The 19,957-nt window shown below is 65.9% G+C and overlaps 1 protein-coding gene across 11 annotated transcripts; it reads right to left on the reverse strand.

The window, feature by feature from the left end:
- Window positions 1-789: 789 nt before the first annotated feature.
- KCNAB2 (potassium voltage-gated channel subfamily A regulatory beta subunit 2) lies at window positions 790-19,855 on the reverse strand. 11 transcript variants are annotated; one of them, XM_030017280.2, is made up of 17 exons: window positions 19,790-19,855; window positions 13,964-14,082; window positions 13,607-13,648; window positions 5,624-5,667; window positions 5,203-5,240; window positions 4,924-5,003; window positions 4,434-4,478; window positions 4,246-4,290; window positions 4,130-4,173; window positions 3,937-4,023; window positions 3,579-3,623; window positions 2,656-2,741; window positions 2,326-2,446; window positions 2,112-2,206; window positions 1,828-1,948; window positions 1,651-1,739; window positions 790-1,224 (listed from the first exon to the last, which is right to left on the reverse strand). In XM_030017280.2, exons 2-17 carry the CDS (start codon window positions 14,038-14,040, stop codon window positions 1,135-1,137), a joined length of 1,149 nt encoding a protein of 382 aa, XP_029873140.1. In that variant the 5' UTR covers window positions 14,041-14,082; window positions 19,790-19,855; the 3' UTR covers window positions 790-1,134. The 11 variants fall into 11 exon arrangements, with proteins under 11 accessions (XP_029873140.1, XP_029873141.1, XP_029873143.1 ...); XM_030017281.2 differs by lacking the exon at window positions 19,790-19,855 and adding an exon at window positions 17,373-17,702; XM_030017283.2 differs by lacking the exon at window positions 19,790-19,855 and adding an exon at window positions 16,750-16,956.
- Between the last annotated feature and the right edge of the window lie 102 nt (window positions 19,856-19,957).

Genomic DNA, 19,957 nt, shown 5'->3' on the forward strand with positions numbered 1-19,957 from the left:
ATACACATTTATGGCAGGGGTAGAAGTGTATCTACACCTATAGTGGATAAATGCATACAGATACATGTAGGTATTGGCAAAGGTAGGTGTGTTTCTGCACAGAGAGAGAGAGAGAGATGTGTAGAGATAGCTATAGCTAAATTCCAAATATGTATATGTCCATGTATATATATATAGGCATATATTTTTATATATAGGTATAGATATGAGTATATATCTATTTGTAATTTTCATATATGTGTGCATATATATACATACTGATATATATGTAGCTATATCAATATATTTACATGGATATGTACACATCTATATATCTACATACATATAGCTATATATATAAATAGGTATGGGTATCTGCATAAAGACTGGTATAACTATAGGGATAGAGGTAGATCTACATTTATATATACAGCTGTAGATGTATGTGTGTATGCAGATACACACTTGTCACTTAGGTGTGTGCATATATAGGTGCATCTGCATGTAAATAGAGCTAAGGTACTCGTGGATCGAGCACTATATCTCCCCACCTGCTTATAGATGTACGCACCCAGGTGTGCAAGATGTCTGTATATCCTTGCGTCTGTATGGGTGGGGCGGTACACACGCGCTCACACACTTGCCCGCCGTCCCCCCCAGTCACCCTCCCCACAGCAGAGCTCAGCCCTGTCACCCCCCCATCATCACCCCATCCCACCCCCCAGCCCCGGGAGCAGGTACTCCCGTGGGCCTGCAGCCCCCACGGTGCCGGACGCAGGCAGGGCAGAGGCGAGGGGCCGGGGCGCAGGCTGGGGAACAGCTTCGTGTTGTCGGCCTCGCAGGCGTACAGCACCCGCTCGCACCCCCGCGCCCACCGCCTCCGGCGACGCGGCGGGGGGGGCCGGGAGCGACGCATGCAACGGGTCCCCGCGCTGGCGGCACGCGCTTCGGCTGCGGGCAGGGCAGCTCGAGGCTCGCCGTCCCTGCGCTCCAGAGCCACGTCGGGTGGAAGCGGTGCGGCGGTCCGGGGCAGCGCGGGCGGGAGCGCTGGCTCTCGGCGCGTCGGGCTCGCGGTGCAAACCACACTCTCCACTTTGCTCCAACAAAGCGTAAGCAAGCGAACGGGCGGCGAGGGCTGCGCGGCGGGTGGCGCGCTTAGGATCTGTAGTCCTTCTTGCTGTAGGGTTTGTTGCCCAGGATGCTATCGATCTCGTGGACGATGGAAGACGACAGCTTCGGAAGGACCTGCGGGGGACGGGGGACGCCGTTGGGAGTCAGGATCACGCTGCTGGTGCACACGGGGGGATGCAGCCGCCAGCAGCACGCAGCCGTGCCGCGCTCGCCGCCTCCACCCCACCACCTCGATGCTACAAGCCCCGGCTTGCCAGCTGAGCAACCCAGTTACAGAAAGCCTAGGTCAGGCTCCTCCCCTGCCTTCTCAGCCCAGCAAAGCCTCATGTCTGCTGCTCACATTCAGATCAAGCAAAAAACCCCTAATTTTTTTGTTTGGAGCAAGGTTTGCAACCTCCTTTCCCTCCACAGCGCCTTGCAGCAGCATGCATTGCAGCACTGCAGCAACAAAGCATGTGCAGGCAGGTGCTGCCCCGTTCAAGCCCCGCGAGCAGGGTCTGTTCGCTTCCCACTGCGAAGCCGCCCCCGGCGCGCACTGACCTGTATTGCTCCAATGTTCTCCATCAGCTGGTCGGCGTTGGAGGCACCCAGCAAGACGGAGCTGACGCCCTCGTTGCGCAGGCACCAGGCTGGGGCAAGAGGAAAAGTAGAGCTTGAGCGTGGCTCAGCTGCCCCCGACGGCTCCCCGGTACCCCCGGCCCCCGCCCAGCCCCTTACCGATGGCGAGCTGGGGCAGGGTGCAGCCCAGGCGCTCGGCGATGGCCTGCAGCTCCTTCAGCTTTGCCTGCTGCCGCCGGCCCTCCTCGCTCAGGATCTTGTCCTTCAGCCACTGGTATCCCTGGGAGGGCGAGAGGGGGCTGAGAGGGGGTGTCGTGGTGGAACCGGGCTGTACGGGGTCCTTGTGCAGGCAGGGCAGCCCCAAACGCCCCGGGTCGTGGCTCCTAGACCTCCTGCTCCCCCGGCTCTGCCTGTCCCTTCATGACCCCCCCAGCCGGGCTCACCTTCAGCGAGGCGCGGGAGTAGGGGGGGATCCCCCCGTCGTACTTCCCCGAGACGATGCCGCAGGCCAACGGGGACCAGGTCATGGCTCCGACACCTGAGGGCAGAGCAGAGCGGGGGGGTGATGCTGCTGCCCCCCAGGGACATGCGCTGTGCCCTGCCGGGCTTTGGTGCTTTGTGGGGAGGGGGGCTGGGGCAAGACCCCCAGTGCTGTACCTATCTTGTGGAAGAGCTCGGGGAGCTGCACCTCCACCTTCTCCCGCTGGAACATGTGGTACTCAGCCTGCTCGCAGATCGGCGGGATCAGGTTGAACTGCCGGGCCACCGAGTACGCCTCCTGCCGAAGAGCCAGGACCCTCAGTGCCCCGCCACCCCCCCCACCCCCTGCCTTGAGCCCCCCTGGCGAAGCCCCGAGCAGCCACCCCGAAAAATAATTAAGGCTTAAGCACATCTGCAAGCGCTCGGCTCCTGACAGCTGCTGTCTAATTAAATCAGCGTCACCAACAGCACCAGGGCTGCTCTGCCGCGGCCACCCCGGGCCCCTACCATGATCTCCATGGAGCTCCAGCGCGAGGTCCCCCAGTACATGGCCATCCCCTGGTTGATGACGTGGGTCATGGCTCGCACCGTCTCTGCCGGGAGGGAAGGGGAGAGCGGCAGGCAGGGGTTAGCGGGGCGCCGCGCCGGCAGAAGGGGGCTCGCGCCGTGCCGACGGCTGGCGAGCATCCCGCTCCCCAACGCCGAGGCAGGAGCTGGGTTGTGTCCGGAGGATGCTTTCAGAGGAGCAGGATAGGGATGGAGGAAGCAGCCACTCGGGATGTGCCAGGGACCACGGCTGACCCTGACATGCCGCCGGTGATGCCGGGGCTCTCCCGGCACAGAGAGTAGCCCGAGGCTCCTGGCACTGGCCCCACACCCCGCAGGGCACCAGCACCACGCTTGGCATCGCTGCGGGAGAGGGACCCGAAGCATCACCCGTGTGCCGAGACCCAGGAGAGGAAGGGAAGCCCGGACCCCACGTGCAGGGCGCGGGGGTCTCGGGGGAGCCGGCCCTGAGCCATGCGGGCCGGGGCCAAGCCAAGGCGCACTCCTGCAGCCAAAGGCGGGCAGCGGGGAGAGCGAGGGGCGCGAGGCTTGCCTGGCCGGCACCGGAGCACGCGCCCCAGCGTGCTCACAGCTGCCGCGGCGAGGAGAGACCCTGCCGCGGTCCCCGGCACGGCTGCAAAGGGTGCCCCGTGGCGAGGAGGCTGGGGAGCCTCTTTGCTCTTGTCCCCTTTAACTGCCAGATGGTCTGAAGGGGCCGGGGGGGGTGTTTTTGTTGAGCTGCTGCTGCCTGTGCAGTTTATGGCAGGGTTTGCTTGGGGTGGGAGGGAACGGGATGGAAATCGCAGAGGAGTGGGGGTTCTGCCCCAGGAAATGCCGCTGGGACACAGGCAGCGGCCCGCGGGCAGAGTGCGGGCAGAGAGTACCTTCTACGATGAAAGTCCTGGACTTGGAGGAACTAAATGGGTCCCCTGGTGATAAAAGAGAGATTTAGAGAGCGCGCAGTTGGCTGCTGCTGGCGGAGCAGAGCGAGTGGCTCGCCAGGATAGGGTCAGTGACCCGCTGCCGTGCCACCAACCCACCCCTGCCGCAGCCCAAGGAGGGTCCCGGTGCCGGGCTGGGGGCGGCAGAGGCTTAACCGCGGCGTGGGCTGACCGTGGCGGTGGAGGAGCGGTTTCTGCTCGGGAGGGGAAAATGCCCTTTAGATAAAAGCCTGGCGCAAACCAACTGCGACGGCAACAAAAGGCGGCAGGGAGGAGCGCGGCACCGCGGCGTGGCGCTCACCTTCCATCGGCGTGTTGGGATCGGGCCGGTTGGCGAACACCACATCCACGTACTCCAGCTGCAGCCGCTCCAGCGACGCCTTCAGACCTGCCGCACCGAGGGGACCGTCAGGCGTGGCGGCACCAGCCGGCAAGGCAGCCGGTGGAGGCACAGCCTGGCGCTGAGGCCGGCAGCACCTGGCAAGCATCCCTACCTTCTATGATGTGCTTTCGGGACAGGCCCCTCTCTGTCTCAGCCCTGGAAAAGGAAAGGTGGGTGAGAGCCTGGCACGCTCCGGCCGCTCTGCCGCGGGGCGGGTGCGCTACCTACTTTCCTCCCCAGAAGATTTTGGTGGTGATGACCAGGCTGGACCGTCTGCAAGGAGAAAGAGAGGGTCATCGGGAGCAGCACCCGCAAAGCCCTGCGCGCATTCACGCCCAGGGCTGCTCCGCCGGCTTTACCCAGCCCATCAGCACCGCTGTGATGGCTTTGCCGCACAGGAATGAAGTCCGGCTTACCTCCACCCTTTCTTCTTGATGATGTTCCCCAGCACCACCTCGGCTCTACAAGAGAAGGGGAGGTCAGCTGCCGGCACCCTGGCTGCTGTGGCCATGGGGAGCAGTGGCAGCCGGCAGGGATGGCCCTGGGTCCCCAGCAGACTAAGAGGCAAATGTGGTGGCCGTAGGGACACCATTTCCCCCCTCCCCAATGCATGAGCTCACTGTTTTTAAGTGGGCGCGTGGGCACGCTGCAATGCTTCTGGGGCACCGTGACCCGGGCACAGCCATGGCTCGCCGTGCCGGGGAGGTTGCACGGCTGCGCCTGTGTGGCACAGGCAGCCCAGAACCGCGCGAGCTGTGACCCCTCTGCGAGCAAGTGCTCGCTGCCCCATCCCGCTTTGCAGCCAGCAAACCCGGACACTCCCAGCACCGCCGCAGTTTGGAGGTGCCGGAGTCCAGGGTGCATGGTGAGAGGCCCCTTGTGCCGCTGCTGAAGTGGGGTACTTACTTGCCGGCAGCGTAGACTTCTGCCGTGTCAAAGAGATTAATGCCGTTGTCGTAGGCTAAAGTCATCAGCTGCTCCGCCATCTGCGAGGGGAGAGCAGGGAGGGTCGGCAAAGGGGGTGGCCGAGAGCCAGAGCGCAGAGGCACACGCTCGTGAGCGCTGGTGAGCTCTGGCACGCCACACGCACCGAAACCAGCAGCCGTGGCTCTGCCGGCCCCATCCGTTCCCCGCTTCGCTCGGGAAGGGCTGGGGAGGGACGGGGCGAGGGGGTGCGATCCTTACCTCATCTGTGATTTGCCCTCCAAAAGTCACCCACGTCCCTGCGGAGGAGAGAGGGTGCACGCACGGTGAACGCGGTGAGCACGGTGAGCACCGAACGCTGCCGCCTCGAGCCCCCGGCCACCCGCCCCGACTGCCCTGGCACAGCCCCGGCACGCAGCGGCCACAGTTGGCCCTGCCGCGTGCGGCACGGCGCTCCCAGCATAGCCCGGTCACTTCCTATCACGTTGGAGAAGAAAAAGAGAAAATAATTTGACAACTTCTGGGCAGCTTCTCAAAACCGCCGCCGGGCCAGAGGAAAACCCTTTCCTTCCCTTCGCAAAGCATCGCCGGAGCGGGCGAGCGCTGCCCTCGCCGAGGAATGCCGGCAGCGGGCGTAGGACAGAGGAGCTGCCGAGGGGCCGCGGCAAACCCCGGCACTTACCCAGGCCCAGGCAGGACACACGCAGCCCCGACTTCCCGAGGTTCCTGGAAGACAGAGATCTGTTAGGAAAGCTGCCGGAAAGCCCCAAAATGCCATCTCATGCATCCGCGTGCCACCAAGCATGCCATCCGCGTGGGCTGGTAGGTGTGGCGGCGATCCCCGGTCCCTGTCTCCATCCCCATCCCCGCCTGGGACTGTCGCACAGCGAGGGTCCCCCCGCAACTGATTAAAAAGCCCTCCCAGGCCGGGCATGCCATGGCTCGCTGGCGACACGGCCGGCACCGGCGCAGTGATGCTGTTTCCCTGCACGCAAAATAATTGCCGTGCCTAGCAGGGTAATCAAGAGTGGCAGCGGGCAGTGACCTCGTTAAAGCGGCTCCCCGTGACGAGGCCGGGGTGTCCGGCTCCCCTGGCAGCGCCGCTGGCATGGGGTGACGGGGCAGGAGCAGGGGGAGACAGCATGCCGGTGGTCAGGCCTGGAGCATCCCACACATGGCATGAGCTATGCTTGTTCTCTGCGGTGCAGCATGGGGAAGCACAGGGCTCGCACAGGGAGAGGGTGCTCAGGAGCAAAGTGGTCTCCTGGAGAAATGGAGCACCCCTGAAAATTTGGCCGGCACAAGGAGCTGGAGAACAGCTTTCGGGAAGGGGGCCGGGCTGGCAGACGCCTTCGCCTCGGTGATGGAGAGCCAGTTTCTTGTTAAAAATGACAAAGGCTCGAGAAACGAGCGTTAAAATAAATAAAGTGTAGGTGAGCCGTGGCAGCTCGCCCGCGCGGGTGTCGCGTAGCAACCGGGAGGCACCGCCACCGCCGGCATGGGCACGGGGAGCCGGGCAGGGAGCACCCGCGGTCCGACGGCAGCGGGGAACGGCGGGCCGAGTCAAATCGGGGCATCTCCGCTTCCGCGCCAGCGCATTATTGGCCAACATCTGGAGGCGCGGGCGCTCCCCCCAGCCCTGCGTTATTTTTAGAGCATTTCGTGGTGGGGAGCGGCCGTGTCCTGGCCATGGGTGGCGACGGCTCAAGCCCCTGCGATGGGGGGTCACGGCGGCGCGGCGATGGCACCAGTCCTGTCCCGGCTATCCCAGGCTGCAGGGGCATCACCGGGCTCCTCCTGGGCGGGTGGGCACCGGCAGCACATCGCCGCTTCTGGCTCTCCTGCCTGAAAGCGTCTTGACCGGCCGCTCAACGGAGACGCTGCCGGGTACTGGGGGAGGCCAAGCATCCCCCCGCTGCACTGTGGCCTTCCCTCTCCGTTTGCGCGGAGCGTCCCCCTGCACCGCTGTCCCCCCCACAACCACTGGCGGGGACCCCCGAGCCGGTCACCCACTGCCTGGGAGAGGGTGGCCCCCGGCGCGCTCCTCCTCCGGATGGGGACGTGACCGCCAAGCCCGAAGGATGCCACCGCGTGTGGCCCCAGTGCCACCGCCGCCGTCGCAAGGGTTCGGTGTTCGGGAGCCGGAGGGGGCCGCCCCAAATCCCTCCCCAGTGCCCGGGCGAGGGGACTCGGCCGATTTGGACGATGATGGTGGGTGACGGCTGGACTCGTCCCCGCGCTCTGCCGGCCTGATGCGCTTTGCAGCCCAATGCCGGTCACATCTGGGCTGCCGTGAGGGCACGCAGCGGCTGTCAGCTGGACCGTGGCGTGCACGCTCATCCCGGGGGGAGCCCCCAGCCCCACGCTTGGGTGCATGCTCATCTTTGCGGGGGGGGGGGGGGGTGGGAAAGCCCCTGGTTCTCCACTCCAGCGCCAGAGACATGGAGCGCGTTAACCCAGTGGGTGCTGGCTGGGGGGGGGGCAGCACAACGTGCACACGCTGCCCTTCGTTTCCAGACCCACTGCAGGCAGCCAAGGGCCGAATCCCGGCTTACAGCTCCGCCACGCTTCGCAGGGCTGCGAGGCTCCGGCAACGCCGTAACCATGCCACAGCAGCCCGCGGATTAACGCGCACCGTGACTCTCAGACCCCCCCCGGCTCGGCAGGCGCCAGGGATGCTGCTAATCCTACCCCGCGTTTGAGGGTCCCCCCCCGCCCCATCCCGCTGGTTTTACGCGAGGCTGGACGAAAGCCGCCCCGAGAGGGGACAGGAGCAAACAGCGAGGAAGGCGCCGGAGGCGCACGGTCAGCACTTTTAGCACCGAGAAACCAACGGAGCAGGACTCGAGCCGGGGATTAGGGGAGCGCAGCACAGCCGGTTCCCCCCCCCCAGGACCCCCCGCCACCCAGATCTCAAGTGAGGAACAGAGAAAGCAGGCGAGCAAACCTGCCCGTCCGTCTCCTACCGGTATTTCATCCCCGGGTGCTTGACGCTGGACTCGCTGGAGGAGGGAGCGTTCTGCACCGAGAGCTGCCCCAGGCTGCGGGCCACCATGGCCACCGCCCGGAACTTGCCGCGGGTGCCGAGGCTGGGGCTGCCGGCATTCTGTCGGTTCAACCGGTCCTCCGCGCTCCGGCTCTTGATGCTGTGCTCGGAGCACACAAAGGAGACCTGCATGCTGCTCCGGCGGGCAGCCGCGCCAGCTGCCTAAATTTAGCCGGCGCCCCGGGTGAGGCGGGGAGCTCCTCCCGCGCGCCGCCGCCGCTCCGCCAACGTGACGGTGGGGGGCTGCCAGGCGGCGGGCGCGGAGCTGGCTCCCGTCAGCCCTCCTGCCCTCAATATTTGATGAGCTCAGGAAGCCAGCAAGCGGCGCCCGGGCAGGTGGGGGGGGGGCAGGAAGGGGAACGCCGCTGCGGGTGCCCCCCCAAAGGCACCCCCCGCCGTGGGCAACGCTTCCAGCCCGGGCCCGGTTTGGGGTGCAGCGGGGGGCTGAGGCGCCGGGGGCGAAGGGGTCGGCACAGCATCCCTCCGAAACAAAAATCTCCCGGCAGGAGGGCTCGCGCGTTGCCGAATACACAGTTCTGGGGTGAGAGCGCAGGCGGCGGGTCCGGCTCTCCCGGGGGCAGAGGCCGGCGGTTTGCCGAAGCCAGACGGGTTGCCCCCCTCGGGGCCGCGGTCTCCAGATTTTGCCCGGCACGAGCTAAGCGGATCGGGGCGAAACCCAGCCCCGCACCTCCTGCCGAAGGAGGGACGCAAGCCGGCCACGCTACGGCGCCGTTTTGTGGCCGGGGCCACGTGCCGGCTGCCCTCACCGGCTGTGCCCCCCCCAGGTAAGGAGCAAGGAGTGGGGCTGGGGCTTTGCTTGCAGCAGAAATTACGCATGTTTGGCCCCGACCTAATGAGAAATCTTGTAATCTCCTCCGCTTCCCTCTACCGCAAAGCTCCTTAGCCAGGCATGCCCGCTGGCTCCAGCCCCCAGGCGGGGGGGCGGGGGGGGGGACCCGGCAGCAATCAGCCGCTCCTGGAGAAGGAGAAACCCCAGAGATTTTGGGGGCAGCGGGCACATGCCCCCCCTCTCCCCATCAATAGAAGCCTCTCCCCATCAATAAATAACCACCCCATGAATATTAGATGAGCTCTTGCCAGCGAGTAAATGTTACCTCTCTCATTGTGAGCAGAGGGGAACCTGACCCGCGGCGCGGCGCGGCGCGGCACGGCGCGGCGTGGCAGGAGCCGGCAGAGCTGCCGGCGCCTGGAGGGTGGGGGCAAGGGGCACGCCTGGCACCCCTGCATTTTCATAGCGGGGAACAGCCGCCGTCCCCAGCCCCGGTGCCCACAGCCCAAGCCTGAACTGGGTTATTGGGGGTGCCCGGCTCCACGGCCCATCGCCCCACCTGCGCCACTGGGGGAAAGCGGGAAAGGATGCGCTGGGAAAACCAGCCACGTGCCCTCAGAGGAGCCGCGGCCGACGGCTCCGGCTGCCCGGCACGGGCAGGTAACAAGAAGGACAAAAGTCGGCTGAAGTCCTGAGATGCCTCACGCCCTACCCGGGACCTGCATGCAAGATGAATGGAGCGCCCGCTCTGCAATGACCGCTCGTCAGATGGATAAAACGTTTCTGTAGCTGTTTGCTCCAGCCGCCTGATCTTTAAAAGCGCAGAGTGTGTTTGCACTTGCAGCTTCCCAACCGCAAAAGGGAAAATCAAGTCAGAAAAATCAAAGCTCACCGAGCAAGCAAGAGGCAACGGCGCTGCCCTGCCGCAGCCTCTCCCGCACGCGCTGCACGAGATCGCCTTTCCTGCCGAGGACTCCGGCTCTTCCCCACCTCAGCGCGCCACAGGGAAACGGGTGAAAGCTGGGCTTTTCCCCGACGAGGTGCAAAACCAGCACCAAGCACCATCCCCTGCTCTGTCCCCGCATCTCGGGCTGGGCGCGCTCGGCCCTCGCCGCCCCGGCAGGCGCTGGCACGCTGCCTTACCTGTACCTCATGCCAGTGGTGCGGGCAGTGCTGTCGGCCAGGGAGAGCCCGTGCATCCGCAGGAACTCCTCCAGCGTCTTCGCCCGCGCTGCCGCCCGCACGTCCCGCAGCCGCCGCAGCTCCAGCCCGTCTGCCGGCCGGGGGGCCGGCGGCAGCCCCCACTCGGGGGGGTGCCGGCTGGCCACGCTGCGCAGGCTCTCGCTGTACGTCATGGAGAGCATCGCGCTGCCCGAGCCCGGGCTCTGCAGCCCGGCCTTGCCGTTGACCGCTCAGCGATGCTACGGAAAGAGCTGGGAAAGCGTCCCGCCGCCGCTCACGGGAGAGCCCTGCCCGCGCCACGATGCCGGAGAGGTGGCACCCACCCTCGCGAGGACCTGCGGCGGGTCTGCGGCGCGGGGAGGGTAGAGCGGGGACCCCGGCAAAGCCAGTCGCTTCAGCGGAGTAAAGCCTCGGCAGGGGAGCCAAAGAGCAAAGGAAGGCCGAGGGCGGCAGCGCGGCAGGGAAGGGACGCGGCGCTGCCCGCGGCTGGGCGGCGAGGGGCAGCTGGGGCTGCAGCGGGTGCCTGCCACGGCCGCCTCCAGCCCGGCAAGCTGCTGCAGCCTGGCACCTGCCCCGGCTGCGCTGTCTCCCAGCTCGCACCGGCTGGGCCGGCACCGGTTTGCATCCCTGCGAGGGACACGGCGGGCCCCGGGAGCCGGCTGAGCGGCGGCACAAGTGCCGCCGGTGAGAAGCCAGCACCGCGTGCCGGCGGGTGGGAGAGGTCAGGATGGGAAAGGTGTCCCTGTGCGGCTCCCCGGGGAGGGTGAGCATCCGCAGAGGGGCTGTGGGCACTGGGTGCTCGCCGGTGGCTGCCGTGCCCGCGGCAGGCTGCCACAACTCGCGCCGCCAGCCGACACCTTCCCTGCAGCCGTGGCAGCGACCTCCCAGCCGGTGCGGGCTGCCGAAAATAGCCTGCCGCAGAGCGGGCTTCTCACCCGCTGGAGGTGCTTGCCGCCTCTACGGCTGGGATCTCGTCGGAGGTGGCACCGGCATCGATTTCCCTGCTGCTCTCTGCAGCGACCCTCGCACTCAGTGTCTGAAAGAAGGAGCGGGGACTGGGGCCAAAAATGCGGCACTGGTGCCAAAGTGGCTGCTGGTAGTGCACCATGCTGTGGCTGTGCCGGCATCAGGCTCCGGCCGGGCTCCCGCTGGTGGTTTTTTCTTTCCCTGTGAAGCTCAAATTTATGGTAGCAGGAGCCAAAAGCAAAGCACACTTTCCCATTGAGGTATGACCTCAAGAAAAAAAGAGGAAGAAAACCCAGAAGATATGGAACAGCAGCTGGCGAGGGGTGACCGAAACCCAGGGCGGCTCTTGTGATACCCAGCGCCGCTGGAGACCCTCCTGCTCTGCAGCAAGGTCTCGGGAGTGCTGGCAGACCCCTCTCCTGTGGCAAAACCAAACTGAACCCCGGTCACCAGCCGCCTCCTCCTGCTGCGCCTCGAAGCTGGCATCCAGAGCCGACACCGCCGGCACCAGCCCATCTCCGCGGCTGGCTGTTTTAATTAGGGCAGCGCCGGTGGCTCCTGCTGGGCACGGGCACAGCACCCGGCCCCGGTGGGACCCTCTTGCCCCTGGTGGGATCCCCTTGCCTGCTAGTGGCCAGGAAAAGTCCGAAACGGCTGCACTGCTGCTCTACAGCTTCACCGCACTGCAATGAAATGGCTGCAGCAAGCGAAGCCGGGGGCTTTGGGCTGGGCTGCTCTGAGGAATGGGGCGGGAATCCACCGGCCCCTCCATTTCGACACCTCCCTGATTTTTGGCTGAGCAATGTTACGAGGCGGCAGAGAGAGCGCAGGGGCAGCGGGTTCGTCCACGGGCCGTTCGTTAGCAGAAATCCTGATGCTGCCTGAGGGACGAGAAGCGGTGGGGGCTGCAGGAGCTGCCGAAGCCCAAGCAGCGCTGTGCCCAAGCGGGAGAGGCAAGGAAGGAGCAGGGATGGGGACGGCATGCAGGCTCTGCAGGGTGACGGGGGGGGATCGTTAGCACGCGTCAGGGACACAACAAGTGGGTGACAGTCGGGTGCGCGGGGTAGCTGCTCAGAAAGGCGTCTCTCCAGCCCGGCTTGCCAAGCTGGGAACTTGCTGGCAACCAACAGCCTGCCTAAAACCAAAAAGACTGCAAACCAAAACCTCCCCAAGCCACCAAATCCCGAGTCACCCCACACAGCAAATCCTCCCTGCTGCCCCCGTCCCCGCTCGCCGCCCACGCTGCCGGCCCCGACTCACCCGCGCCCCGGGGATGCCGCTCATGGACAGCAAAGCTCTGGGCAGCCGGGCTGCCCCGGGGCAGCTATAAGAGATGCGCGGCCGCCGCATTTTTTTGCATTAGGGGAGTGTCGGCGCTTGGCATCCAAAGCAATTGGCGGCTGCGACGGGCCCCCCCAGAGCCCAGCTTTCTCACCGCGCTCCATTAGCCCTATTAGGGGATTTTCTTCCTTGCGAAGGGGAGCTAAATTATTCATGGCCGCTTTGCTAAAAGCCCGAGGATGCGCCGCTGCTTTATCAACGCTGGCATCGCTGCCTCCGCCCGCAGCCGACCCTCGCCCTGCGGCGACAGGTCCCGCACCGCCGGCACACGGGGCGGTGGGGATGGCTGGGCACACTGGGAGCTGTTGGGGAGCAGAGCCGGTCCCCCGCGGTGGACGCAGCCCTCCCGCAGTCCCCATTGCGGCGGGGTTGGAGCTGGGCTGGGGCAGGACCGAAACACGGACTTCTCCGGGCCGGAGCCCCAAAACGGGTCTGGGTGATGGACACGGGCGGCAGCTGCCTGCAGGCAAGCCGGTTCCTGCCTGTCGGCCTCGGGAGCCTTTCGCACCAGATGTGTCCAGTGGTTCGGGTGTGCGGCTGTGCCTGGCCGGTTTGGCAGCCAAAACCCACCCGTGGCTCAGGCTCGGCAGCGCCGGCAGTGGCACATCGCCGGGACAGGTACGCTCGCAGTGCCACCAAGCCACCCCAGTGCCGGCCAGCCTCTCCTCCTCCCGCCGCCCATGGGGATGGAGCAGGGAGGCCACAGCTCCCTTGGGGGGGCATCCCCCCGACCCCGCCGCATCACAGCCGGGCCGGACCCGGTCCGGCACTGCCAAGCTGCTGCGGCCCCGGGAACACCGAAGCGGTTGCTGGTACAGCTTGCCGGGGAAAAGTGCCACCTTCACTTCAGACGGTAAAAGGGTGGTGGTGGGGGAAAACTGTTGCCTTCTGTACCACTTAATGACGCTTCTCTTAATGGAAAGAGCAGCGGAGCGGCTGGCCAGCTTCCTGGAGCTGCCCTTGGGAGAAGCCAGTGGGCTCTTCCCGGCGCAGCATCGGTGCGGGATGCTCCCCCCGAGCCGAGCCAAGCCCTGCATGCCCGTGGTGGCTGCCCCCCAGTAGCCCTCCGGCCGTGCTCCGGCCACGCTCTGCCGCTTGGGGACCCCGGCGAGGACGGCCCCCACCTACCCGGCCGCACACGCGGGGTCCCCACGTCGCACTGCCAAACCCACGCGCAGGCGAAGACGCGGTGCCGCGCCGGCGATGCCCAGCCTGCACGGAGGGGCCCCTGCACGATGTGCCAGCATCGCCCGTGCCAGCACCACCCCGGGCATGGGCCGGGGCTTCGGTCACGTCCGCTTGCCGGGGGGGATTTTGGGGAGGGAGAAGGGCTGGGTTACCTGTAGAACTGGAGCTGACGCTTGGGGCTCCCGTACCTCGCGCTTCCGACAGCAAAGGGGAGAAAGAAGAAAGATGCCACAAACCCCGTTAGAAAGGTGGAGCGGGACCGAGCGGCAGAGCCGGCGGCCGCAGGAAGGGTCGGTGGCGCCCGCCCGCATCACAGGCACCGGCACGCTCCCCAAAAGTACCCATTCTTCCCAAAATAAGCATCAGCGCCAGAAAACGCTGCTGCCACTGCCTCGTTTTTTGCAGTCCTGGAAGTTTTTGCACAAAGCATGCCGGGGTGGTTTTGGGGGGCCGTGGTCCCGGGTTTGAAGCCCCACAGAGCCCCCCCCGGTGCCGCCCCGCACCCTTACCTGTAAATCATCCCTGGGGAGCCCGTCTGCCGCAGCGAGAGTCGCGCCGGGGAGTCAGTGGTGGATTCGGGATACATGGAGCCAGCCTGGGCTCCCCGGAGCCGCTTGCCGCCTCACCCCTGCCACAGGGGAAGAGGAAAAAAAAGAGGAAGAAACAGGGGTTTTTGGGGCGCGCACATGACGGCGCTTCCTGTTGCAGAAGCTGGCGAGCCGGATGGGCGTGCGGCGCGGGCAGCGGTGCGGGCAGCGGCAGGCAGGGCACGGCAGCCCTGCCAGCCCCAGACCCCCCACCCTGGCCCACCGCCGATCCCAAACCCATCCCGTCCCCGCCCTCTGCCGCCAACTCCCCGGCTTGGTTGCTCTCCCCAAATTCCTGGGTCTCCTGGGAAGGGTAGATCAGGGCTGCCTGCCGCCCGTGGGAGGCAAGCAGGGCACGCCACGGGGCAAGCCATCTGCGGCAGGGAGGCAGCGACCCGCGCCATGGAGGTCTTACGACATCTCAGGAAACGGTGAAGAAACGCGGGCCTGAAAAATGAAACGTTTTGCTGGTGTTTAACACTAAAGCAGCCCCCAGAGGGTCCCTCTGCAAGGGACAAGCCGAGGAAAGGAAAATAGCTCGGCTCGGCTCTTCCCGCAGCCCGCACGTGACTGTGTGAGCGGGGCTGCGGGAGCTCTGAGGGAAAGGGGTGCTCACCCCCTGGCACCCCTGACCCTCCCCGTCCCCATCCCCATGCTGGGGGCATCCGACATGACTCCCTAGGGAGCTGCGGTTCCGCTCTGTCCCGCAACACCGTCAGCAGTTTCCAGTATCACAGAAAACCACAACACTTCCCTACAAATCTGGGGCTAATTTTTAACTTTAACCCATCTTTCTCTAGGCCCGTGAAACCCCATCTTTATGCCGCAAGTCACGAGCCGCTTCTTCCCCCAGATGGGGACTGAGAGCGCTCCGGGCTCCTTCCCCGGCTGCCCTGGGCACAGCGGGAGCGTGGCCTTGCACAGCATGCTCGTGTCCTGGCACGCATCCTGCCTGCATCCTGGCACGGCGTGCCTGCATCCCGCATCCCTCCCGCATCCCAGCACGGCGTGCCTGCATCCTGCATCTCTCCCGCATCCTGCATCCCTCCTGCATCCCGGCCCGGCGTGCCCGCATCCCGGCGCAGCCCCTGCAGCCCACGCAGCCCAATGGCAGCGGCTGCGGCAGCCGAGCCCGTCCCCGCGGTGCCGCCTGCCCGCCCACCGCAGCCCCAGCCCCGCTGCGGCCCCCGGCCCCGCTGCAGCCCGGGTGCAACCCCCCGGTGCAGAGCCCCATCTCCCTCCTCCGCCGAGCGCCGCAGAAACGCGGCTCCCTTGGCCGCAGCCGCGCCAAGGCTAGAGATCAGGCAGGCTCAATAAAGCCGGGTGTGTTTTTGAGAGGGCAGGAGGGAGCTGCACCCCCGCGGCCCCGCATCATCGCGCCGCGCACCCCGAGCGGGACCCTGCCGAGCCCCCAAAGCCAGCGCGGCCCCCCCGGCTCCTCCCGGTGTCACCTTCGCGGTTCCCCACGGCCCTCGCCTGGCAGCGGGCAGCTGCCTGCAGCAACGCAGGGTCCGCGGCAGCCACCGGCCCCGGGCACCGTCTTGCACGCTCCTTCCAGCCGCTTCATGCCCGCTCAGCGGCACTTAATTAGCGGCAACATAACGAAGCTGAAGCGAGCTGGGGGGATGCCTGCAGGAGGGACGGCCGGACCCCCCCTGCCCCAGCCGCAGCGGGGCAGCCGTGCGGCTTTCTCGCCTGCACTGCCACAAGCCGAGACTCAAACTTATTGCAAGGCTTAGGACTGGCTCTGTTTACGCATCCTGGGGATCTGTGGTGTCATGAGCTCAGCTCTGCGATGAGCTCAGCTCTCCGCAATTTTCAGCGGGGCCCGACGCCCCTCATCCCTGACCTCGTGGTAAAGCTGGGGGGACTGAGCGCAGCGGCTGGTAAGTCTCCGGCGGCGTTGGAGAAACTTTGCCGGGAAGCGCTGCTGGACCGCTGGGACACGGGGCAGGGTTCCGCACCCCGAGGAGCCGGAGCATCCTGGCTGCCAGGGTCAACCCGCCCCTGCGGGTCCTCCGAGCCAAAGGCGCTGCCGAAAGCCCGGTCCCCTCCGTGCTGGCAGGTTGGTGCTTGCCCGAGACCACTCCTGCACCTTCAGCTTCCTCACGGCAAAACTCGGCCGCGAGTCCGCAACTGCAGGAGTTTCTGCAGGGTGATGCACGGAAAGGGAAGAAAAGTGCTTTGCTCTGCGGGATGCGCCCGGGACCTGGGTGCAAGGGTGCCCCGAAAGCTCATGCTCTCGCCAGGCTCCATCCCCATCCCCGGCCAGCACGACAGGGCAGGAGAGAGTGGGCGCTGGGATTCTGGGAGGATTTATGGCCGGGAAGCCCTGGGGAGCCAAAGCTCTGCTGGACCAGCCTGGGGGATGCCTTGCAGACCACAGCCTCCCAAACACACCGCTGTCAGAGCAAGAGGAGGTGAAACTGCACACAGAATTAATTTGAATACAGGGGCCAAGGTCCTCACCTATGGCTGAGCCCGAGCCCTCTTTGGGGTGGGGGGAGCTGCGGGACCCCCACCCCGGGCAGCCCAGCATCCTTCCCAGCTGCTCAGGTGGGGGATGCAGGGGAGACAGTGTCAAGCATCTCCCCACTCTGGGCATCCGTCCCTGTATTTCTACCCTTTTTTAACCAGGTTTGCAAACAACACCCTCAGCAAACACCCCCCCCCACCACGGGAAAGGTGACTTTAGCACAATTACTCACACTGCGCTGCTCTGCCTTGCGAATGGCTTTCGACCCGGCACCTCCTGCCGCCGCTGTCACCTCTCTGGTCGTGCCCCGCTCGGGGTCCCGTGCACCCCCCACCCGCAGCACCGGCGCTGCAGGGATCCGCAGAGCAGCAGCCCTGCCCCTTCCCTCTGCCCGGGGAAGCCTCTGCTGCAGAGCAGCGTTCACTCCCCTGGCCCACCGTCACGGCACGGGCTCCCTCCGACCGCGGCCCGTGGGCTCAGGCGTGTTTACAAGCCGGTCATAAAAGACAACGAACAAGGCAGGCGTTGGGGATTGAGCTGCGACACGTGAGGTTGCCCGTGATCGCGCTGTGTGCGCCGAAGCGCAGGCACCCGGCGCTGCTCGGCTCCCCAAGTCGATGACACAGCCCAAAACCACACGCGACACGTCAGAGGGGCTTATTGCTGCTTTGCTGTCACGTACGCCAGCACAAAAGTAACGGGGTCCGTCAGGCCACCGAGCACCCCCGGGTCCCCGATGTGCAGCACCGCTAGCACGCACCCCTTCCCCAGGGAGCCGGCTGGCAGGCTCCCCAACTTGCCGCAGCTGCCAGCCCGGCACGGCCGAGCCACCGACAACCCCAGCGCTGCACCTACCTGGCACCGGTGCTCCAACAGAGATGCGCGGTCAGGAGGCAAAAAAAAAAAATTAAAAAAAAAAGAGAAACAACCCCAGCTGCCAGCAGAGCTGGAGGCTGTGCAGGTTTCGGGAAGCAGTGCCGGTGCAGCGCAGCCGTGACAGCCGGAGGCAAAGGCAGCAGGTGCCAGTTCCTACCCCATTCCCTCTCCGTCCCTGGGAAAAGGCATCCAGCAGCAGAGGGGAAGCCGAGCCCCCCGTACCCCGGGATGCGGCAGCACCCAGGGATGCTGCAGAGCCGGCCCTGCCGCTCTCACATCCTGACTCGGCAAGTTTGGCTCCGCTGGTGGCGTGGCGTGCAGCCCGGCTCCCCAATCCCACCGGTGCCTTAACCGTGTCGGCGCCGCAGCCCGGCACCGGCAACGCGCGTGGGCGAGCGAGCGGCTGCCACCCGGCGCCGGCCACCCCTGCGCAGCTCAGGCGAGAGGAGGCTCGTCCGGAGGCCGCGGGGAGCATGAAGCCAGACATTTCCATCATCGGACACCTTCAAATCACACCGTGCTGGGGGTTTTTTCTTAAAGAATGAAATAAGGGCGGCCGCAGGCGATGCTGCGGGGCTGCCTCCCAGCACTGGGGCTTGCCCAGCCACCATGTCCTGCCGGCCGGCCACGCGTCCTGCTCCCCGGTCACGCCTTCTCAGCGGCTTTTTGCTTTTTGGCCCTCTTGGGCAAAAAAACCACCCCAGAATATGGGGTTCAGAGGCGCCCCAGTAACTGGAGCACAATGGTCCCCAGCAGCAGCACGGCACCGTAATCCTGGAGCAGTAATGGCACCGATGCGGCCGGTGGCTGGATTTAACATAAAAACCAGCAGCCAAGCCAGCAAAAAGGGGTCAGGGTTTTGGAAGCACACAGCTGTGCTTCTTCATTTATAAATTAGGAAAACCTGGTCCCTCTCCATCCACCAAGTCCTGGTCAGTTTCACCACTGCATCCTCTGCCCTCCGGGCACAGTCTTGCCAGCAATGGGGCCAGCAATTACAGTGCCCACTCTGAACCGCGCCGGCACTGATGGGGACCCGCTCAGCACCGCCTGGGCGGGTGATCCCAGCAGGTTGCCCGCTTCCCATGCCACGGCAGCTCCGCTGGCAGTGTGCGACAGGCGGGGAAGGCCGTAAAGCCCGTCCCGTTGGGGGAGCGCTCCCCAGCACCAGCATGGCAGCAGCTTTGCTTCCCCAGCAGACGGTAGAAACCACGCACCAAGTCGCTCTGCTTTCGCTCCACCGCACATCCGACCGACAGACCTGCGTGCTGACAGCAGGGAGGCAACGGCCGGCCCCGCTGCCCTCCTCATAAAAATAAGAGTAATAAATAATAAAAAAGGGGGCTCTTGCATATCTCCCATTAGCAGCTGCGAGCAGAGGCGTTTCTTGTTAACCAGCCTGAAAATCACTGCCTATATGCAATACGTATACACATATGCAGTATATACTGGATATATTGCCCAGCCTGCCTGCTCCGGTGCTCCCCCACGACGCTGCACCGCAGCTCCAGCGACACTTTGGGAAGAAACCTGTGCTTTTTGGGCAGCTGGCGGGTGGCCCTAGCCACGCAAAGCCGGCAGCAACCCGGCCTCACCTCCCACCGGTGTGGAGCGTGGCTCCGCTCTTCTACCAAGAGCCTCTTACCGGGACGAGAGCGCCCATGGCACCCACGCAAACAGTCCCGGGATGCCTGCGTTAACCACAACGGCACGGCGTCCCGGCCGCCGGCTGAGCGGGCGCGAGACCGACGAGTCTCCCCCCCAGCGAGGAAACAGCCTGGAAGAGCGGAGGGCGAAGCGGGGCTCGGGAGCCAAAGAAACCCTCGAGTTGCGGGCACGGCTGCAGGAGAGCCCACGGGGAGCTCCGGGAGGACGGGGAATCCTTCGCACCTCTCCCGTCGGCGTTCCGCCACCTGCCTCTCGCTGCGCGGCGCCGGCGGGCCACCGGAGCGTCGACCAGCACCGCCGCGTTCCCTCGCCTCGCTGGGGAAAAGCCAGGGCGGAGGGCACCCGCCGGGAGCCCAAAGCCGCGGCTCTTCGGGAAGCAGCCGGGCCCGGACCCCCCCTCCCGGGAGAGGCCGGCGGCCGCCGGGGCCGCGCCCCGAGCTTCTCCCTCCGTTCCCACCGAGGCCGCGCCTGCGCCGGCCGCCCCCCGGTAACGCCCGGCAACGCCGGGAGGATGCCCGGGGCGCAGACCGTCCCTCTGCCGCGGGAAGGGGCGCCGGCCGCCCCCCGCAGCCCCCCTCCCGCCGCTCCCGGGCTACGAGCCAGACGCCGCCGGAGCGCCAGCCCGCCGCCGGGGACGGGAGGCGTGGCCGGACCGTAGCCCTGCCCGCGGCCGTGCCCGGCCCCGACATCCCCACCGTGGTCCCCGGTCCCGGTCCCCGGTCCCGCACCTGCCCGCGGCCGCCGCTCCCCACCGCTCCGCCGCGGCGCCCTCGTGGGGGGCAGGCCCCGCCCCGTCCGCCGCCGATTGGCCACGCCGCCCGCCTCTCCCGCCGCATATAAATGACGGCGGCACCGCACCCGCCCCCATTGGCTGTAGAGCCGATTGGACCCGGCGG

The sequence above is a fragment of the Aquila chrysaetos genome, chromosome 6 (genome assembly GCF_900496995.4).
Source record: "Aquila chrysaetos chrysaetos chromosome 6, bAquChr1.4, whole genome shotgun sequence".
In the NCBI taxonomy this organism is placed as follows: domain Eukaryota; kingdom Metazoa; phylum Chordata; class Aves; order Accipitriformes; family Accipitridae; genus Aquila; species Aquila chrysaetos.

Coding starts and splice junctions, on each gene's coding strand:
- KCNAB2 (XM_030017276.2), bottom strand. CDS start 10,141: ATGCTCTCCATGACGTACAGCGAGAGCCTGCGCAGCGTGGCCAGCCGG. Junction 2,447..2,655: donor GGAGCTCCATGGAGATCATG/GTAGGGGCCCGG, acceptor GCTCTTCGGCAG/GAGGCGTACTCGGTGGCCCG. Junction 1,225..1,650: donor AGAACATTGGAGCAATACAG/GTCAGTGCGCGC, acceptor CGTCCCCCGCAG/GTCCTTCCGAAGCTGTCGTC.